The sequence below is a fragment of the Cydia pomonella genome, chromosome 1 (assembly GCF_033807575.1).
Source record: "Cydia pomonella isolate Wapato2018A chromosome 1, ilCydPomo1, whole genome shotgun sequence".
Taxonomy (NCBI): Eukaryota; Metazoa; Arthropoda; class Insecta; order Lepidoptera; family Tortricidae; genus Cydia; species Cydia pomonella.
The window spans coordinates 10,573,130-10,592,534 of NC_084703.1; the positions used below are offsets into that span (position 1 = coordinate 10,573,130).

General features: G+C 35.1%; 1 protein-coding gene across 3 annotated transcripts; it reads left to right on the plus strand.

Moving 5' to 3' along the window:
* Positions 1 to 300: 300 nt before the first annotated feature.
* LOC133534456 (myosin heavy chain, cardiac muscle isoform-like) lies at positions 301 to 16,350 on the plus strand. Of its 3 annotated transcripts, none has more exons than XM_061873587.1 (10): positions 301 to 521; positions 859 to 978; positions 2,808 to 2,867; positions 3,514 to 3,654; positions 3,728 to 3,859; positions 8,153 to 8,263; positions 9,394 to 9,546; positions 9,983 to 10,122; positions 10,277 to 10,526; positions 15,736 to 16,350. In XM_061873587.1, the coding sequence occupies exons 1-10, from the start codon at positions 441 to 443 to the stop codon at positions 15,901 to 15,903; spliced, it is 1,356 nt and encodes a 451-aa protein (XP_061729571.1). In that variant the 5' UTR covers positions 301 to 440; the 3' UTR covers positions 15,904 to 16,350. The 3 variants fall into 3 exon arrangements, with proteins under 3 accessions (XP_061729571.1, XP_061729579.1, XP_061729588.1); XM_061873604.1 differs by lacking the exon at positions 859 to 978 and adding an exon at positions 993 to 1,142 and having other exon boundaries at positions 304 to 521; XM_061873595.1 differs by lacking the exon at positions 859 to 978 and having other exon boundaries at positions 303 to 521.
* Positions 16,351 to 19,405: the final 3,055 nt, after the last annotated feature.

Here is a 19,405-nt window from a genome sequence, read left to right on the forward strand (position 1 = left end):
AATCATCGACTAGATCACTAGATGTGATGTATTTTTTTAAAATGAAACTAGATGTCGCTAGTAGTGAAGAAACCGAAGGAAACCTATACAAAACTTGATAAAAAGAGCCCGGGAAAATATAACGGTTATGAATATTTAATATTTTATTCATTTTTACATCGAACATTTCTGAAGTTTTTACTGTAAAGTCCCATAAATTATTTGAAAAGTATTAGATTTTATCTTTATACGTTCTGATATAGCAAATATTGCATGAAATGTTCAGTAACTGGCTTGAAAAAAAGGTCTTTGGTAAAATTATATCTGTCAAAGCCGTATAGATTGTTGTGGTGATACTTTTTATTATATTGCTTAACGTTTGTAGTTATTTTATTATATAAAGAACATATGGTTAATACTTTACATTGGTTCGTAACAATAGAGTCTAAATTTTATTATTAATGCCTCAAACTGAATATTGGCCGTTTGGTAACTACAAGAAAGTCGATGAGCCTAACTTCAAAGAAGAGTCCTCTGTTTTAGTAAGTATTTAACAATGATATACTTACCTACTCCTACATGATTATTGGTATTAGAATAATTAACTCTATTACTGAGATGAATTGTCGATTCGAGGTTTTCATACGTCCCGTTTTTGTTGTTAAGTGGTACCTTACCTACGTACCTATATCTGCGTAGCTTTTTATTACGTACCGACCGACTCCGTTGACTGATTGTAGTTTATTTAAATGTAGGCACGGAAGTTATAAACGCGTAATGTTGTGTGTAGGTGATTGTATAAGTAGTATGTAGTTATAACTTACAAATACAAATTTAATAAAATACAAAAGCGGAATTTTTATTTTTATTTTTTATTAGCAAAAACAGTTGGGCGACATGGAAGGCGAAGTCAAAGAAATCCAAATGGAGTTAGCAGCCATACGAAACGAACGACTCGACATGTCGAATCGAAAATATAGAAATGTCATTTACGGATCGGTATGTTTTTTCAGATCATGTCTTTGTACCTATGTGGACTGAGAAAGGCATGTGTACCGTGGCAGGTCGACAAACGGTGAAATTATATGACGAACTGTTTCAACAATATTTCTACCAGCGTAGCACCGGATGTCTATGACAAAGTTCCTCCCAGGCGATAACTCGTAAAGACTTCTACAAACGTTGCAACAAATGGGGCATGCGATTTTAGATAATGCTGGCTAAGTAGGAGTAACGAATTCAGTTAATCGTTCAAAAGCCGCAACGTATTGGAAATCACATACGATTATCGGCGACGTTTGGGGAGGCCATAAGGATGGTGAACGTCAGCTCCCACGCCATGTTTTCGGATTTTCGTTTGATTTGAACAAAGTACACCAAAAAAGCTCAGTACAGATTCAGCTATTTGACCCTATGTTTGTTCAGCGAACATTAAAAGTCTATGTACTTGTAATTAGAGATATCTGTACATACAACTAATTGAGTGAGATCACTGTGAATAGACTGCTGCAAACTGCAAATATACTCAAAAGTATCGAGGCACAGCCATTATTTCATAATCCAATGCGAAGTTGCGAACAAAAGCTTTTAAAAATATATTTATCATTATTATCCCACCATAAACATTTTCATGTAAAATGTTGCCAAGACGAAACCGTAATTAAGGCTCGCACTGTCAAAAAGTTATCAGATCTCATGTAGAGCCAAGCTTCTAGCTCTACAAGACCTAACTTCACAAACTACACCTTAGTCAAGTCAAAATATGTGGCTTGGCCGTTTCGTTACACCTACAAGAACTAAGTATTTTATAACAGAAAAGTAATGACCAGTGGATACATTTTTCACGGTACGCCCATGTGATGGTAGCGAAACGGCCGTCACATATTTTGAAATAGGTCTAGTGTTTGTAAGTTAGGGCTTGTAATAAGCTTGGTTCTACATGAGATCTGGGCGGCTACCGGGAAAATCGAAATTCGTCAATTGCGGGCATTATTCTCTGTCACTCTAATTACGTGTTAGTGAGAGTAAAAGAGAAAGATCCCCGCAAATTGCGAATTTCGGTTTTCGCGGTAGGCGCCCTGGTAACTTTTTGATAGTGCGAGCCTTACGGTCTTGGCGACATTTTACATGAACATGTTTTTGGTGGGTTTTCACTTCTTTTTGTAAGTTGTTTATAACAATCTTCCATACCCTAATTTTAAGGGTTGGGGATGATTTACTAAAAATCCTGAAATATATTTTTTATAATTTTATAACAAGGAGTCCCTGTAAAGTGATATATGGACCTTGTTAGCATCAAAGTTTGCGAAACCCACATACAAAATGTCATCCTGTAGTTGGTTATCCTCTAGTAGGTTGGGGGGGAGGGATTTTTTGTGTTCTTTGTGTACTAAAACTAGCTAACATATCAAATTTCGGCTTTCTAGGACTTCAGGAACTACCCTAAGAGTCAGTATAAGAGGTATGCGATTGAATTTTTTTATGTTTAATAGGTCCACCATACAGATTATATCCCGAGAATTTTGTTTATCTGGAATAATCTAAACCCAAGTTATGATTATGAGGGTTAAAAAAAACGAAGCGCTTCGAGAAAAGGTAGGTATAGTGCCTTTGCGCTTCGCATGGCTCGTCTTGGCAGGGGCACTACGGTGCTGCCATTAACGCTGATCTTTTTCGCATCCGTACATATTTATATGTGTAAAAATCGTGAAAGTTTTTAGGTGCATCGCATATTGCATCTGATTCGCACGTCACAATCGTCGGAGCGACATGCGAATCGGATGCAATGCAGTGTGCCATGCGCCTAAATCAATATTATTTTTCGCTAGCTGACCGACGCAGAAGAAGTCGTTCGAGACCACGGAAATCCCGTGGCTAAGTATCCAGAGGTGAGAAGATCAATAATGTGTTAATATGTCCTTTTTTTGTTTTTTTTTTTGTTCACGGAGTGGGCGAATGCATATGCACCCAAGGCCATGATGGGGGAGAGGGGGAGGCGCCGCTCGCTCTCTCCTGGCGAGAGGGGATGCAGAACATGACCCTACCCACTAAACCCATTAAACTCCTCCTGGCAGCCCTGGCCCTGGCAATGGAGGGGGATCAGAAACGCTTGATCCTAAGTCCTTGAAACGACATAATATCATGTGTGTCATTTATTAAGGATATTTTACTTATTACTCAATTGTTACGAATGGAAGCGAGAATTAACTTGTCTTTAATTAAACAGTCATAACTCATGATATGGATTCTAAAAGCAAATGGCAAAGTAAATGAGTGCTCATTCCATCATTGCCATTTGCTCGCCGAGAGTGTTCTTTTGAACGGCGAATAGGCACTGATTGGCAAAATCTGTAGCGATTCCGAAGTCTTAACCTTACTTTAAAATATTCATTAGCCTCTATCATTACCAAATTCATATATAACACTGATCCACTGCCGAGCTGCCAACAGGTTTCCCTATTTGTGCGGCGATTGGGGAATTTATGTACATTTGCTAATATGCTTATAGATTACTTAAGTAAAATTTCTCGTTAGATTTTGAAGATGCGTGAAGACCTGATCCGGGCAAAAAACGCTGCCGACGAGGAAAGAACACAGCGAGAGAAATACGAAGAGAAACTCAAAGACTTAGAGCGGAAACTAAATGATATCTGCTCCGCCGAGTTAGTTGAAAAGGTATCATTTTTAACCCTCTTCAGACTTTTGTTATCTACTTTATTCGTTAACTGGTTCATAAATTATTCCCAAGGGCTCCCGGGATTATACCAATCAAGACGTGGCAGTGATGAAAACTCAAATCCGGGACATGAGAGAGGAAATTGAGGAATTGAGATTTACCGTCAATGAGAAATCGGAACAATTGCAGGAGTACAGAATGAGGGTAATTTTGACTACTACATACTTATTTATTACTTAGATTTTTACCATCGATTTTACCCTTTGAACGCTAAAGTTATAATTATAAACACAAAAGTTACTCAAACGCCAGCTGCCGGGTGCAAGCGAGCTAATGTAAACCTTACTCGAAAGTGTGAAGGTTTTAAGTACTTTGAGAGCGTACGTCATGACACCTATAGTTGTTCTTGGCGCTGTGGGCACTACTCGTCAGTACTCCTTCAGGGGTTTTTGGCGTTCAAAGGGTTAATGAGCTATCCCAGCGATTATTTAAAGGCAGTATTCATGCAGGGAAAAGTAGTAATGCAGTCACCTAATAAAAAAATGATTGATTTATCCCCTAGCCGGTCAGATCTTTCAGATAATTCGAATCTTTATTGACAAATCGAAATTACATTTGTCTTGGCCAGTTTTGAACGAACAATCTTATCTTAATTTTAGGACTTTATTCACTAGGTATTACTTTTGACTCTAAAGACTACTCGTTAGGTTTAGTCTGTATTATTTAGGCACTTACTCCATTCTGTTCTGACAAAAGTATAAAATTTCGCCCTCTGTATGCTGTTCAATGATTAGTAATAATGATGGTTGCGGATAGTCATTATTTACATCCTGAGAATTAAATAAACTTCAATTTATTTTATTGTAACAAGAATTGTGCGGGTGTTATCAGGCAAGGGGTTACCGGCATCATTGAGGAGGAGTATCCACGAGTAGGAGTATCCAACCTATTGGATGTTCTAAAATTATTTATTTCAAAGATCACCGAATAATAGCGCATATATGCGGGGATTTAGGGTTTTACTCGAGCGCGGCAGATTTTTTTCATGTAAGTACTGCATTTGCGATAAGCAGGACAATAATTCTCGTGCGTGGTAAAATATTATTTGGCTCCTTGGAGTAATGTGAAATTATGTTTTGGAAGTAAAAAAAAACCTGCGTACGTTGCAAAAACTGCAATATTTTCGAACTTTCTCTGTTTACGCAGTTTTATTTTAAAAATAATATTGATTTCGACATAAGTAAGTTGCATTATAATGTTGAAAGGCATCAATAATGTAATTTTTGGAAAACTAAATTTTTACATTTTTGAGAATTTTAATGACGACCCTACTATAACCTCGCAGAATAAAAATATAACTAAGTATACTAAAGAGTAAATACAGTCATTAATTGATGGCGATTATCCTTGTCAGGCATTATAATGCTAGTTTTATTGTACAATAAAATTTACTCGTGCCAACATGAATTATTATTTTATCTTCGAGTAAACCAAAGGTTGCCGATCAATGAAGCTGAAGTGTCTTATCAAATTATTGGTGTCTCGCTTCATCCCAAAGACATTGCAGCAAATTATCCATATGTCGCCCACGCTGTATGTAGAGTAACTGGGATACAACAGGCAGTACCCGGAAAACAGATTTGTAAAGAGCTCAGTCTATCGATGACCAATGCATTGAAATCTGAAACAATGTCTAATTTCAACTAAGGACATGTTACACAATGTCCAAGTAAAGTCCAGAATAAGCTATTTGCTACTTATCTGACGAAGTCATCGTTGCGTTCCACAGTCTTCAAATAAGCTTAACTGCTAAATAAATAGCTATACAACTAATAATAATAATAGCTTAAAGTAGTTTTATCTGTCAGTTAATTTATTTGTTACTAGCTTTATTATTTTTATTATTAGGAAATTTGTTATTCATCTAAGATAATTTTCGAATTATTTTCCTCTCGAAAAACAACGTGTTTAGATAGGGTCCAAATCCAGATGCTATAAAATTTAATTTAACAGTAGCACCTTTTATCGCAAAACTGACATGCAGTTTTATGAATTTCATGATATACATATATATATAGTATGTAGGTATGTATTATATTGTTTGCGTCTTCATTTTGTTGAATTATATGTATATCGGCACTACCCGTTCAATGTTGTAAGTTCATAGTTTCCTGCTACCCAAAGGTTGTCTGGAAGAGATCGCTTCTTAGCGATAAGACCGCCTGTTGTTACCTAACTTTTACTGTTTTTTCGTTTTCTGTCTATTTTTAACTGTATGGTGCACAATAATAGTACATTACGATACAAGTGCGAAAAATAGGAAATTCGAAACGAGTGGCGATAAATTAAAACACGACCGAAGGGAGTGTTTTAAATCGACACGAGTTGCGAATTACCTATTCGCACATGTATCGTACAACGTTTTACAGTACATATGGCCCTTTAAATGTTCGACACAGTAACATAATATGCTACTTCTCGCACTAGTGCTATAAAGTAGCCCCATATGTACTGTAAAGAATATTTACTTACTTACTTACTATATATATTTGCTATTGGTCAGTTAAATAGGGGTATCTGTTTAACTTTCGAGCGTTTCTAACGTTTCTTGTTATTCGGGTTTTTCCGTTTTGTAACAGAATGATGCAGCGCAATAGGTAACTGTTCTCAAAGACTATTTATCCATCCATACACACACGCACGCACTGATTTATTTAATTTCTGCATGTAATGTTGAAATCGTCTTTATATACATACTTGTACCACTATTTTAAGAAAATTTGCAAAGTTTATTTCGGAAACAGCTATTAAAACCTCAAACGGAAGAGCGGGGTTTCCTGACACAGATGTAGATATGCTATTCATCTACTAGGAAATTCCAGCCATATATTGTTTTTGTAATTTGATTGTTGCCTAAATAAACATTTTCATTTTCAATTTTAGAACCGTAGTTTCGTAACGACGATTTGTTTAGAAGTGTGGGCCGATCTTTATTTTGTAGGTAGTCGAATGTATTTGTTGAATTTGGATATTTGGCTGGTTGGAAGAGTTCTTCATTATGGGAGTAGTAATTAAATACGAAATCCCAATTGGGACAGAAAAAAATGAATGAATTTTTTTAGGATGTCCAGTCACGTCTGAAAATATTGTAACGGACAAAGGGCCAAAAATATGTGTACACTACCTTAACATATGGGCAATAAGGTCGTGTATTCATATTTTTGGCATTTCTTCCGTATCGATATTTTCAGACGTGACTGTACTTACGTTCAAATTGCTGTTATTATGTATTATCTATCCACTAAATTTCGTACACCAGATTTATACAAATTCAGATTGAATATGCATATACCTACTAGTCTTGGCCGAAACGTTAATGCATTTGACCAGTAACCATTACAAATTGAACGGTAAACTGTAACCGTCCATTACGGTTTACGGTTCAATTTGTAATGTTTAATGGTCAATTGCAACTAACGTTCGATACTAACGGATGATACCTACTACTCATTAGATTAAGATCTTGTAACCGTACCTGTTATAAGAAATAAAATATTGATTGATTGAAATATAACGAGAAAAAACTTATTAAAATAAAAAAATCGTCCCATAATAAATTGAACGAGTGATACTTCAATGTAGGTATAAAATATCAGAATGACTCTGTTATTTAAAATGGTATCACTACTTTTTCCAGTTGCCACTCACTCATGGCTTATTATTATTACCCGCTTTCTTGTAATATCTAAATAAGTGCAATCACGGTCACAATAATAATCGACCCGATTCGAAGAATGATTAAGACACGTTTAAGATCTTGGAAAGGACTTGAAAAGATCGATAACTAAACGACATGCCAAAATTGACGTTTATTTCTATTCCGCTGTGATTCCATTAAGATCTATCTACGATATTTCTAACGTCAAAGTGATATTGGTTGCCCGAATCGCGCTGCTTCTGTTATGGAAGGTAGAGGCAAGGAACAGAATCTCCTTAGGCAGAACTGTTGCAAAAGTGTCCAGCTATCAGCTATAAATAATAGTTCCACTCCAGAGTAGCGCTAGAGTAGCTAAGAACCTAGCCGTTATTGACGGAGTGAAGTGCGCTGTTTATGATTAGATTTTTTTCTCAAGTATTCTAGGTATTGTAGCCTCAGCTATTTACTTATGGGTTTATGTCGGACACTTTTTGGTATGTGGAGATTCTGTTCCTTGCCTCTACATTCCATAGCTTCTGTCAATTATACGACATACAAACGATATCTAAATGAGAACTTATCTAAACCAGAACTAATCGTTATCGTATCTCATTCTTCAAATAGAGCCGAAAGAGTTCGAAACGCCCGTATTTTATCGCTAGTAATTAATTAAGTGAAAACTATAGCTATAAGTGCAGTTTATAGTTCGTGTCATTCACGATAAAGAAAGTCTAAGCTTTAATAAATAATAACATTTAATGACACCATCAATATCTTTTAATGTCTTATTGTTACCGCAGTACCTACAAGCCCAGCAACAGGTGGAAGAGGCGAAGCGACAGCGCGAACTAATCGAGTTCGATAACAAGCAAGTCACGGATCAGATACATATAGAAATTCAAAAGATGAAGGTATGAGAAATCCTGGGGCATCATGTAAGAACAGAAAAATTATTTGTTTTCGCAATAAGTAAACAAACAGGGTATGATGCTCTGTAACTTGCGTAAAAACAATGAATGACACACCTCGTAAGTCCCGACGTAATTGTACAAGTATCAATAATACGACGATATAATTATATATATATATGTATAAATTAAAGAAATAGTCTGTTATTATAGTAATAAAATACGAGGTTAAGAGGGTGCCGACCGTCCAGTGGCGCCCTCTTTGTGGGGATTGGGTTTTCGAATAAACCAATCTATTTGTGTATAACCTAGTATTATAGTTCTAGTCCTTACTGATTCGCCGATTTTAGTCCTTGTCACATACTTTTATTTTGCTTCATCATCTAAACGTCAAATGGTGGCTACTTTTTTCCGTTTAGGCGATGAAGTCAAAGTTAAGTAAATAATATAAAACAATATCACGTACATAAAAAACAATATGTTGAATATACTAGATGATGATGAGGTACAGTCGACGTCAAATATACGTTTACACTTTTGCACCTTTCTCCGTTGTAATAAGGCGAAAAACGTAAACGTATGTCTATATATATATCTACGTATACTGTACCTATAGTAAACTAAAATAATAAAATAGTACACATTACTCAAGCTACACAAATTTGACGCGCATATAAATTTGAATCATAAATTTAAATGCGCATAAAATATATGCAAATATATGTACTTGTTTTTAATACCTAATGTTACAAGTATAATAATATAATATAACGCTATAGACAATAATGAACATTTGACCCATAGTTGGATACCTTTTTGGATTATTTCAGTGTGTTAAGCCACTAAGTTTAACATTATTTGGCGCATCCTGGAGAAAAAAATCGCGTGATCTTTATCAAGCTATTGTGAAAAATCCAAGATTCATTCTAGTCTAAGGAGTTATCTGTTATAAATATTTAGGCCATAACAGTGTAATAATAATAAAATAAAAAGGATACATTTTACAATATTATAACTCGACTGGTAGCACATTACGCGAGTTTATGCAATAACATAATTGTATACATTTGCTATAAGAAAAACATCAGTGCGATTCCTGCTTTTATTACAAACTTACCGTAAGTTAATTACAGTTGCAATTCCAAGAGAAGCTGCAGGAGCTAGCGCAGCTGCCTGACCTCCTGAAGGGTGCCCAGATCCAGTTGCAGGAGTCTAAACAGCTGCAGAAGCTGGCCGAGGAGAATACGATGCAGATTTCCAACGAGCTGCAGCTCGTCAGGGAAAAGGTAGCACTTCTGTTTTATTCTCTATAAAGTCAAAGTGTAAACATGCAACACGATGAATCACGAGCATATACACTATATAGTAGTTTGCAACGTAATTTATTTATACTAGTGTAACTTGAGAGTATAAATAATTTCTAAAATAGGTTATAGACACAGGATTTTGGATAGGTCATGGTTTTTCATAAGCAGTAGTTATCGGAGCGTCAAGCAAGCAAACAAACTAAATAGTCGGACAAAAATCAACAACACATTCCTAATCATGGACAATTAGTACACTCTCTGCGAGGAAGATCTTACTTTCTTATAGAAACCTTTAATTTTTTTTGGATGAGACGGGTCTATATTTTTGGCCCTGCCGCTATGATATCAGTGTTTGAAATACCTACCCACAATAAATAGATAAATATGGAATTCATTTCTACTTTCTTATTTTTAGTTAGTCCACGCTGTAAATAGTTTAAATCAAGAGAAAGTTGAAAAAGACAAGTTGTTGGAGGAAAATAAAATTATTAAAATCGCACTTCTTGAAAAGGATCACGATATTGATGGATTATCTAAAGAGCTAGATGACTATAAGTAAGTACGAAATGGGGATAACTTTTACATTAAGATATGCACCCTCAAAAATTTCTGTACCTACCCTATACATTACTTTGTCGTTGATTGGCTAGCACTGAACATCATATGGAACAATTTTAAATGCTGCTAATAAACGTTGGCTTTTAAACAGGTCCAAAGCATTTCGTTTCGAAGAGAAACTGACACAACAAGAGGTCAGATATAAAGAGAAGGCGGCGGAATGTGCGCAAATACTGAAAGACCTCGACGAGCTTCGCGCCGAGAGCTCGCGTTCGCTCACCAGGCTCAAGGAGCGCTCCGAGTCCAACAGGAGATACATGCAGGTTCAGATAACTGAGCTGGAGAAGCAACTCGTGCAGAGCCGGGCTCAGTGTAGGGCTTCGCAGAAAGAACGGGATGATGTGAGTACATTAAAATTAAATAAATAACAACTGTTGTTGTCCTGCTATTACTGCAATGTTCCTTTACTATGCGAGGTTCAACTGATGACTGTTAAATTGCATTCTCTCCGGTCGACTTTGGCCATTTCCAAATTTTTCTCTTTCCAAACTTGTCCACTTCCTAATTCGTCCACTCCAACATCGTCCTTTTCCTAAGTTGTCACTTTATAGATTCCGAAGTTGACTACTTCCTAAATTATCACTTCCCTATTCGTAATTTCCTAACATGTCCATTTCCAGAATCGCCAACTTCCCAATTTGTTCATTCCTACAACATTCTTTTATATAGATAGTCAGCTCCCTATAGTGTACAGTGACTGCCTGCCAACAGAAGGACTGTATGCTTATTTGTCACCGCCCTGAGGGTACGGGGACTGTTTAGAGGCCTTGTAAAATGATAGTGACATCTTTTGTCACATTTGGAAATAGAATGCCTCATACCCACTTCAATTACAAGTGGCCTTTAATCGTATTAAAATATGTATAAGACCTCATTTACTCATATTTCTAATAGATAAAGATAAGACGATAAGGTAAACGTCCTAGTGCTCGACGCTGTACCAGTATTGGTCACCCATCGCTTGAATAGCTGTTAATTAGATGATATTAACATTATCCGCATATTAACGAAAAAAATGTTTATGGCTTTGATATTGAAACTATAACTTTTAAAGAAATAAATAATTTCTAATTCATAAATATATTTCTGACAACACACTGAAATCCATCCAGGACTTAGTTTCAAGTCCCAATGTAAGTTACACGATTTTTAGGAGCCGAAATGGTTAAAATACTCGTAGAATCTTATATTATCGTCATAACCGTCTGTCTGTCTTTCTGTAAGTGACAGTCATTGCACTCGGAAAATATAAAATTTGATAGGCGAATTAGGAAGTGGACAAGTTAGGCAGTGGACAAGTTAGGAACGATTATACAGTGGACAAGTTAGGAAAGAGACTAGTTAGGAAGTGGACAAGTTAGGAAAAAGTCAAGTTTGGAAGTTGTCATGTTAAGAAAGAGACAAGTTAGGAAGTGGACAAGTTTGGAAAGAGACAAATTAGGAAGTGGCCAAAGTCGACCGGAGGGATTGCATTGACCTTATTTTGAAATGTGTTGAAATAAAACATGGAAGATGAACATCAGAACCAGTGTTATAAAGACTTGTAATGCAATCGCAAGTCTCCTTATAACCACTACTTACTTATAAGCCAACTACTGGAAACCTTAAGATTAAAGAGTTGGTAGGGTCGATAATAAAATTTTAACTGGAATTTAGTTTTACAAATTATTAATAGTTACCCACGTCTAATAGATAATTATACGCATGGCGTGGCGTGCAAGTGCGCTTGAGGTATTACGTAACCGTAATGAAAGGATTTTTTGCTTATTTATTATCGATCATTGTATCACAGCTGAGAGAACCATTCATAATTTCCTACGCTACACTAAGTCTACACGTTTTTCATAACACACAATATCTCGGGAGAGTATTCCGGCGCATCATCAATATTAACCTTTATTTTCATAATCATAGACCGTAGAGATGCATTTTACTACATGCTGCCACATAATAGAAAAATACCATACGCACGTATATAATTTAAAACCGGGCGTGCAAAATAATGGGTAAAGTCAGAGATTTTCTATGTAAATTATTTTGAATCGTTTGAGCCATTTGTGAGTTATCCGAAAAACTTATCTTCTCATGAAAACGATGTACTTAACCCTCTATGATGCGTAGTCCGACTCACACTTGGCCGGTTTGTGGGAGGTAGCCAGGGGCCAGCTTAGTACAGACGTCGTCTGAGACAAATAGTGAAGTGAATTTTAACTACTTACAAAAAGTTAAAAAGGTTTTTTTATTTATTGAAAAGCAACCTTAATTATATGCACATAAAAATCAAAATTGCAAGAAAAAAGTTTCTCTAGTTTGGTAAAATATACAATAAAAATGATTTCCCTTTATTTTAATTATCTAAACAATAGCAAACAAATAATCCATCAAAAGGCAAGCCATTTTCTCGACTAATACTACCTTAGGCGAGAAAATCGTCACTATTCTTACACGGCTTACACCCTTTATTACATTTTGAACTCATACATAACGTTTACAATATAATTAAAAAGCTTTAAAACAATCAAAACAACGGGCACAGCTATGGTTAATGTACATCAAATTGTTAACTAACTATATTAAATAACTATTATCATAATGTCAATAGCCAGAGAGGAAAATGGGGATTACATTTGTGCCTGAGGAGAAGCAGACATCCACTAGATATCCTCTTAATATTTTCACGTAACGTGCTGCCCCTGGCGGATCTGCTCTTAACTAAATTCATGTTTGTGTATGTGACTATTGTATCTCATGCATACTTGAATAGCTGTACAGGTTCTTATGTGTGTATATAGGATACAGGGTGATTCAAGAGATGTGAGCAGCACAAACCGTAGCACTAACACTCAGTAAATATCAATGGATCACCATCGTATTTAAGTATTAACAAACACACCCTTTTCCTGTTTTTTTTTTTTTTTTTTTTTTTTTTTTTTTTTTTTTTTTTTTTATTATTTAGGATCACCAACAGACAATACATCAGAGAAAAAATAATCTGTAGCTTACATAACATTAAGGGTAGATGTTTGTCCAATTATAGGTAACCACAGCTTATTCCAGTATCTTAGGATGAACAATATAAGTACAGTAAGACATTTAGACTTAAGCTATTAATAAATTAATAAATAAAATTTAACTAAAATTAAAATTAAAATTTAACAAACTCCAAAAGAATACTTAGCAGGAAATTATGTTAATTGAATTAATTAATCTGCATTTTGCGAATTAATTAATCTGCATTTTTAACTCTTTTGATAGGACACATTTAATTATTTACAATCATGGCCACCCTACAACACCTAATTAAGTAATAAAGATAAAACCTCTCTTACTGCCATGACGGCACTTTGAATATTAAGAAAAAAAAAAGTCACACTTGAGGGAGATACGATTTTTCAAAAGTAACCTGACTGTTGACATTAATTTTGACACTTTTAATTGATAAAGCTTTATGAATTTGACAATGACAAATTGACAGCTTATTGCTCATAAGTCTAGTTTTTATGGCTGTTCCGAATGAATGATTGGGTTTTTTTTTCTTTATACGGACTTGCGGGCGGTGTTGCCAAAGCCAACGTCAAGTAAGGAAAGAGGTTTTAAACTCTAGACTAAACCATTGGTAGGTGTTAATACATTTCAATAAAAATGTAATTACATTACTTAAAATGTACGTATAATAAAAAAGAACTTAGTTGTGTCAATGCTTTCAATCCGCCATTAATTACTGAATCAGAATAACTGGTTCCTGATCAGTGATCACCAATGAAATATCACCGTGTATATGAAAATCGTAATATCGGAAACAGATTTTCTAGCGCCTTGTCTTGTGTGTATGCATATGATAATAAACTAGTTCAGTCTAAAACGTATCAATGTCATTTGAAAATACAAAAAAAGCTACATAAAACCAGTTTTTAACATTGACCTTCTTATGCCGATACCAAAATAAAACAAATTAAATGTTGTCATTAAATACCTATTATAATAATGAAAGTATCGATGACACAACACAAATAATAAAATTGCGTATCAGTATCAAAATAACAAAGAAGAACTAAAATAGTAGTAATGCGACACAAACTGAACACAATATGTATAACATGCGGGGTGAGCTGGTAGTAGGAATAGTTAGTATGTATGTATATGTTAGAAAGAGATAAAATACATGTTATAATTATAACCTGAAGGTTTGCTAAGTTTTATGAATAAATGGGTAAGTATATAACGCGTAAAGTTGTTTGGCTTTTGCCAGAGGTTAAATATAGGCAATATTTAAAAAATGTGAGAAAGTTTTAATTTGCAAAAAATCGGCCCAGAGCATATCGGGCCATGCTCAGAGTAGGGTTCCGTAGTTACTCTTCCGTCACAATAAGCTAAAATGGACCTTAAAGTATAGTAGATTATTAACCAAGGGATGAACTGTGGATAGTACGTCTTTTTACTATGAAGGGGAAACTCTTTGCGATAACTTAAAAACAGCTAAACGGATCATGTCCGCTATAGTTTTCATTTAATGTCTTTCTTAAGCCCTACTTCCTTAAATTTTTTTGACCTATGGTTCAAGAGTTAGAAGTGGGCGGGGGGAACACATTTTTTTTCTCTCGGAGCGATTATCTCCGATTATATTCACTTTATCAAAAAATGTTTGTTGAAGACCGCTATTAGTTTTGAAAGACCTTTCAAACGATATCCCACACTGTAGGGTTGAAGCAAAAAAAAAAAAACACCCCCATTTTACGTGTAGGGGAGGTACCCTAAAAAAAAATTAGATTTTATTCTACGACTTTGTCGGCTTTATTGATTTATATATCCATTCCAAATTTCAGTTTTCTAGCACTAACGACCACGGAGCAAAGCCTCGGACAGACAGACAGACGGACATGGCGAAACTATAAGGGTTCCTAGTTGATTACGGAACCCTAACACGTAACTGGCAGAGTAATCTTGGAGTAAATGTAAACTCGACGTTATGGGGAACTGTGCTATAGGTATATTCTAAAAATCATGCTAAACCAGCAAAGTTTCAAATTAATTTTGCGTTAATGCAGGATATCGCCTTAAGTACTCGGAGTTACGTACCTTTATAACTCCATTTGGGTAAAACCGCTAGCCATTGAAAGTGTAAGTGATTGTATTTAGGTTATGTTGATAGTGATCGCGTGCGTCATCAAGACGTTTTTAAAGAAGCTGGATGAATCTTGCGTTGTTTTATTTCAAATTCTTCCTTCCTTCCTTTCCTTACGAACGCCAATAACATTATTTTATCATATTAATTGCCAAATTACATAAATATGCCAACTTTCAGATTAATCGTACGAGAAATTAGTCAAATGAACTTTAACACTTTCGCAACCAAGAACAAACTCGCTAGGCTAACCGTATTCGTTACCTATATAGGTACTTGTAGGAATTAGGGGCTTGACAATGAAAGCATTAAAATCCTTGTAATATAGATTCTTGCTTTGTTCTATGTTGCTATCGCCTGTTCGTTACATAATTATATAATAGTAATCATTAACAGTACCTACCTAATTACCTGAATGTGTTTAACAGATCCGCCAAAGGATGCAAATGCAGATAAGCAGTTTGCAAGAAAACTTCGAACTGGTGGAGATACGCTTGAGAGGCCTTCAAAACCAGGTCGGCTCCCTCAAGAACTCATACTCGTATATTCTGACGGATGATAGTGAAGATCTCACCACCAGCTTAGTTGAATCTTAGCATTGCTACCGTTTTACTGCCATAGCCTTTTGGATTAAGTCTATTTACTATTTCAAAAAATAATGATAGTGCCTATCGCAAAAGGCTAAATCGCCTATAACTAGCCATTTCAGTTACAAATATTGTATGCTGCGCTAAGAATATTTATAAGTATCAAGATATTTTGTCAAATATTTTTTTGCAGAATTACTTAAATCTACAAAGTGGCTAGTTATTATAATGTACCTAATGCTAATGAGTAATCTTGATGTTTAGCCCTAATTCACTGGTACCGAATTTTATAAGGGCATAAATAGTGATTTGTCATCAATCACGTGATGTTTTCGTACAAATCTACTTATTGTTTTGTTTTCTTGTACCTACTTATTTTTTAAATCGTATAATAACGATGTATTGATAATGATTTATCCTGTTAGTAAAAAAATAAATGTGAAATGTTATCAATAATGTTTTGTTTGTTAGCACCCTATCCCCCAAGTTGTTTCACGCCCGTGAAACAACTTGTAGTTGTAACTTTTATAAGGACCGTGCGCGTTGGAGGGTCTGCCATCTTGTGGTCTGAATCGGAACAATAAACATTTACATTTACACGTCACGTGTTTTCTTGTGCATAGTAGATTCTGCCATCTTGTGGGCTACATCAGAACAATAAACATCACATTTACGCCTCGCGCCAAAAATCTGACAGTTCCTGTGCTGCCTCCTACAGTTCATGCACGCTCCCTATTACGCCTTGCATGAAAGCATAAAGGCTCCATTTACAGCGTACGCTGTACCACTTTTTGTAAACGGCTTTGTTGGCGCTGTAGGTGATTTGATGACGGCTTTGAGCGTTCTTCACGGTTAGGGATGGACGTATTCCGTACACACGTCTACGCCCTGTTCGTAGTGCTAGGAGAAAATAAAATCATATGCTTGCAACCAAAAAAAAAAGTTTGATATAAATTCTGTGTCCATAGGCCATTGGCTGGCGACGCCTTTGACGCTACAAAAACCATGCGAACATGTATGCCTTCCCATTGCCTCGTTGAGTGTAATAAGTAGGCAAAGTCAGGCGTAAACAAGTGTACAAACTTCAAAAACATTAAAAAATATTTGGACATTTTGTTCATAAATATTATTAAAGAAGGGAAGTAAAAAACTTCAAAAGGACACTTTTTAAAGTAAGTTTGTTCTAGGCAAAATTTAAGATTTTTCTGGTATGACACGGAAATTAAAAACGCATAGGTGTATAAAATATTATTAGCAATTTTTAGAAATGTATATCAATCTCGGTGCCTAGCAAAGCTTTTCACGTCATACAAAACACTCTTAAGCTTGTCCATAAGTAGGTATGCAATGCATCATGTGGATCGGTGTTTGGCTACATTAATTGGCTGGCCTGGCCCCCGCGAACCCCCCTTCGCAGTTAAGTCCTTGTTTTACCAGTGACTGCCTCTCAACTCGCCCTTAACGTCCACGCAGAACACCGACTTTTATTCTCATACACATGTCTACAGATATATTTCTAACTAGGCGTTATGAATTCGTTTATTACGTGTCGTGTAAGTTTTTCTGGCGATTGAAGTGATTTACGAGTTTATCTAAAAAAGTATACACATTTGTCGTTTAAGACCGAATTTCAAATGGCGAGTGAAAAATAGCAATAAAATTGGTTTCATTTATAAAAACAAAAAATAATATGTTTGTTAGGTAGTTCGCCGCAAGGACCATTATTAGAATTATTTTAGTTCTATTTATTTTAGATTGATTGATAATGTTTTATTTTAGTGTACTTTTGGAATTTCGTACCAAAAAGCTAAAAAAAGAACCATTATGATGTTGTCTCTTTATATCTGTCACATTCATTCTCATCGCTAAATATGTTGAGAACTAAAGCCTGACCAGTAATATATGATCACGCGCCATATTGCGGAATTTCACTGGAACAATTTTTTTCATACTAAACTAAACTATCACCCTATACATAAGAATAACAGCGCCCTCTTGACAATGATCATATATTCCTGGTCGGGCTTTACATACGCTTTTGTTATGAAATATGGTAGCAATAAAAAAGCTTGAGTTTCACATTCTAAAATAGTTATTTTTACAATGAAAATAATAAAATAATTTATTATGATTAAAAATGTACAAAAAACACCTTTTCTCATCCGTATCTCCGAAGGTTACCAAAGAAAAATTTGAAATTCTCACATAACATTAACATTATCATAAATATTAGGCACAGGTGGTACAGGAAAAATATAATCATCACACATCTAAGTTGATAATTATTTATTTAAATAACAAATAATTTATCCGACTTTAGTTCGCAATTTAACCACTATGATTTTACTCTAAAAACATTGTTTCAGGTAAAAAAAAGGCAAAATCGGTTACTTAATAAGGAATTGTAAATTGTAACTGACAAACCAACATAGATGGCGCTGTACACAAGTATACTTGGTATTACCTCTGGTCAAAAATCTTTCGTGTTTATAGTTGCATGAATGTTATGTGTGCGAGTTAAACGAACTCACACACTTGACTGTTTTTTTATATATTTAGATTTCATTTTCATTAAATATTTATAGAAGTCGATCAAGGTTATGAAGTTAACAGGTTAATAATATATGCCCACCATATGCATAATTAATCGTTAATAGAATTATTGGAATAGACGTCGCTGAGGCATGGGTACTCTTGACTTTGCGACAACTCACTCTACATTTTATGAACCTCTATTTAGATATCTGTCTGTGCACATACCTTACTCACCGCTATTTTTTCCCTTTTCAGTTGACTTTGCTCTTGATCCAGCGTAACCGGTTCTCTCATTAACTGCGGTTAACAATTGCTTTTTTACTCCAATTATTCCAATACTACGTGAAGGTACTAAGTGTGTTCGAATCGCCATAATTTTATTTCAGGAAATACCTTGAAGTTAAGATCAAAGCCCACTTGATTGAGATTTATTATTAACGTTTTAAATAAAAATGTCCTTTTGAGTATTAAAAATTAGGTGGCGGAATCGATATAATAAAATTGAATTTTGATTGTATTACAGGTATAACACATTTAAATCTGATTAGGATTGGAGCGATCATATTCCCCGAAGACCTCAATAAATCTTATTACAAGTGCGCGTGGGGTCGTCGGCGGCGGCGCCGGGCTCGGTTCATCGGCTTATTGCTTTTCCTTTTGCTCATTTTATATCACTATTCGATTGATATTTGTTTAAATTTCAATTATATTTTAGATTTTTATTTCGTTCTTCTATGTGATAAAATCAGCGAATAGCAATGTAATCATGCTGTGTAGTTTGAATCTCACGAAGACGATTTACTCGTAATTGACTAATATCGATATTTAACCTGAGTATAATAAGAACGAATAATCTTTTTGATATGAAATTATAACACATATTGAATTCTCTTAGTGGTTACGGGGGTTTCTTTGTTCGTAGATATGTAACGATTGTATTTTAATATTCTACAGGGGTTTAGAATGAAATACGGTA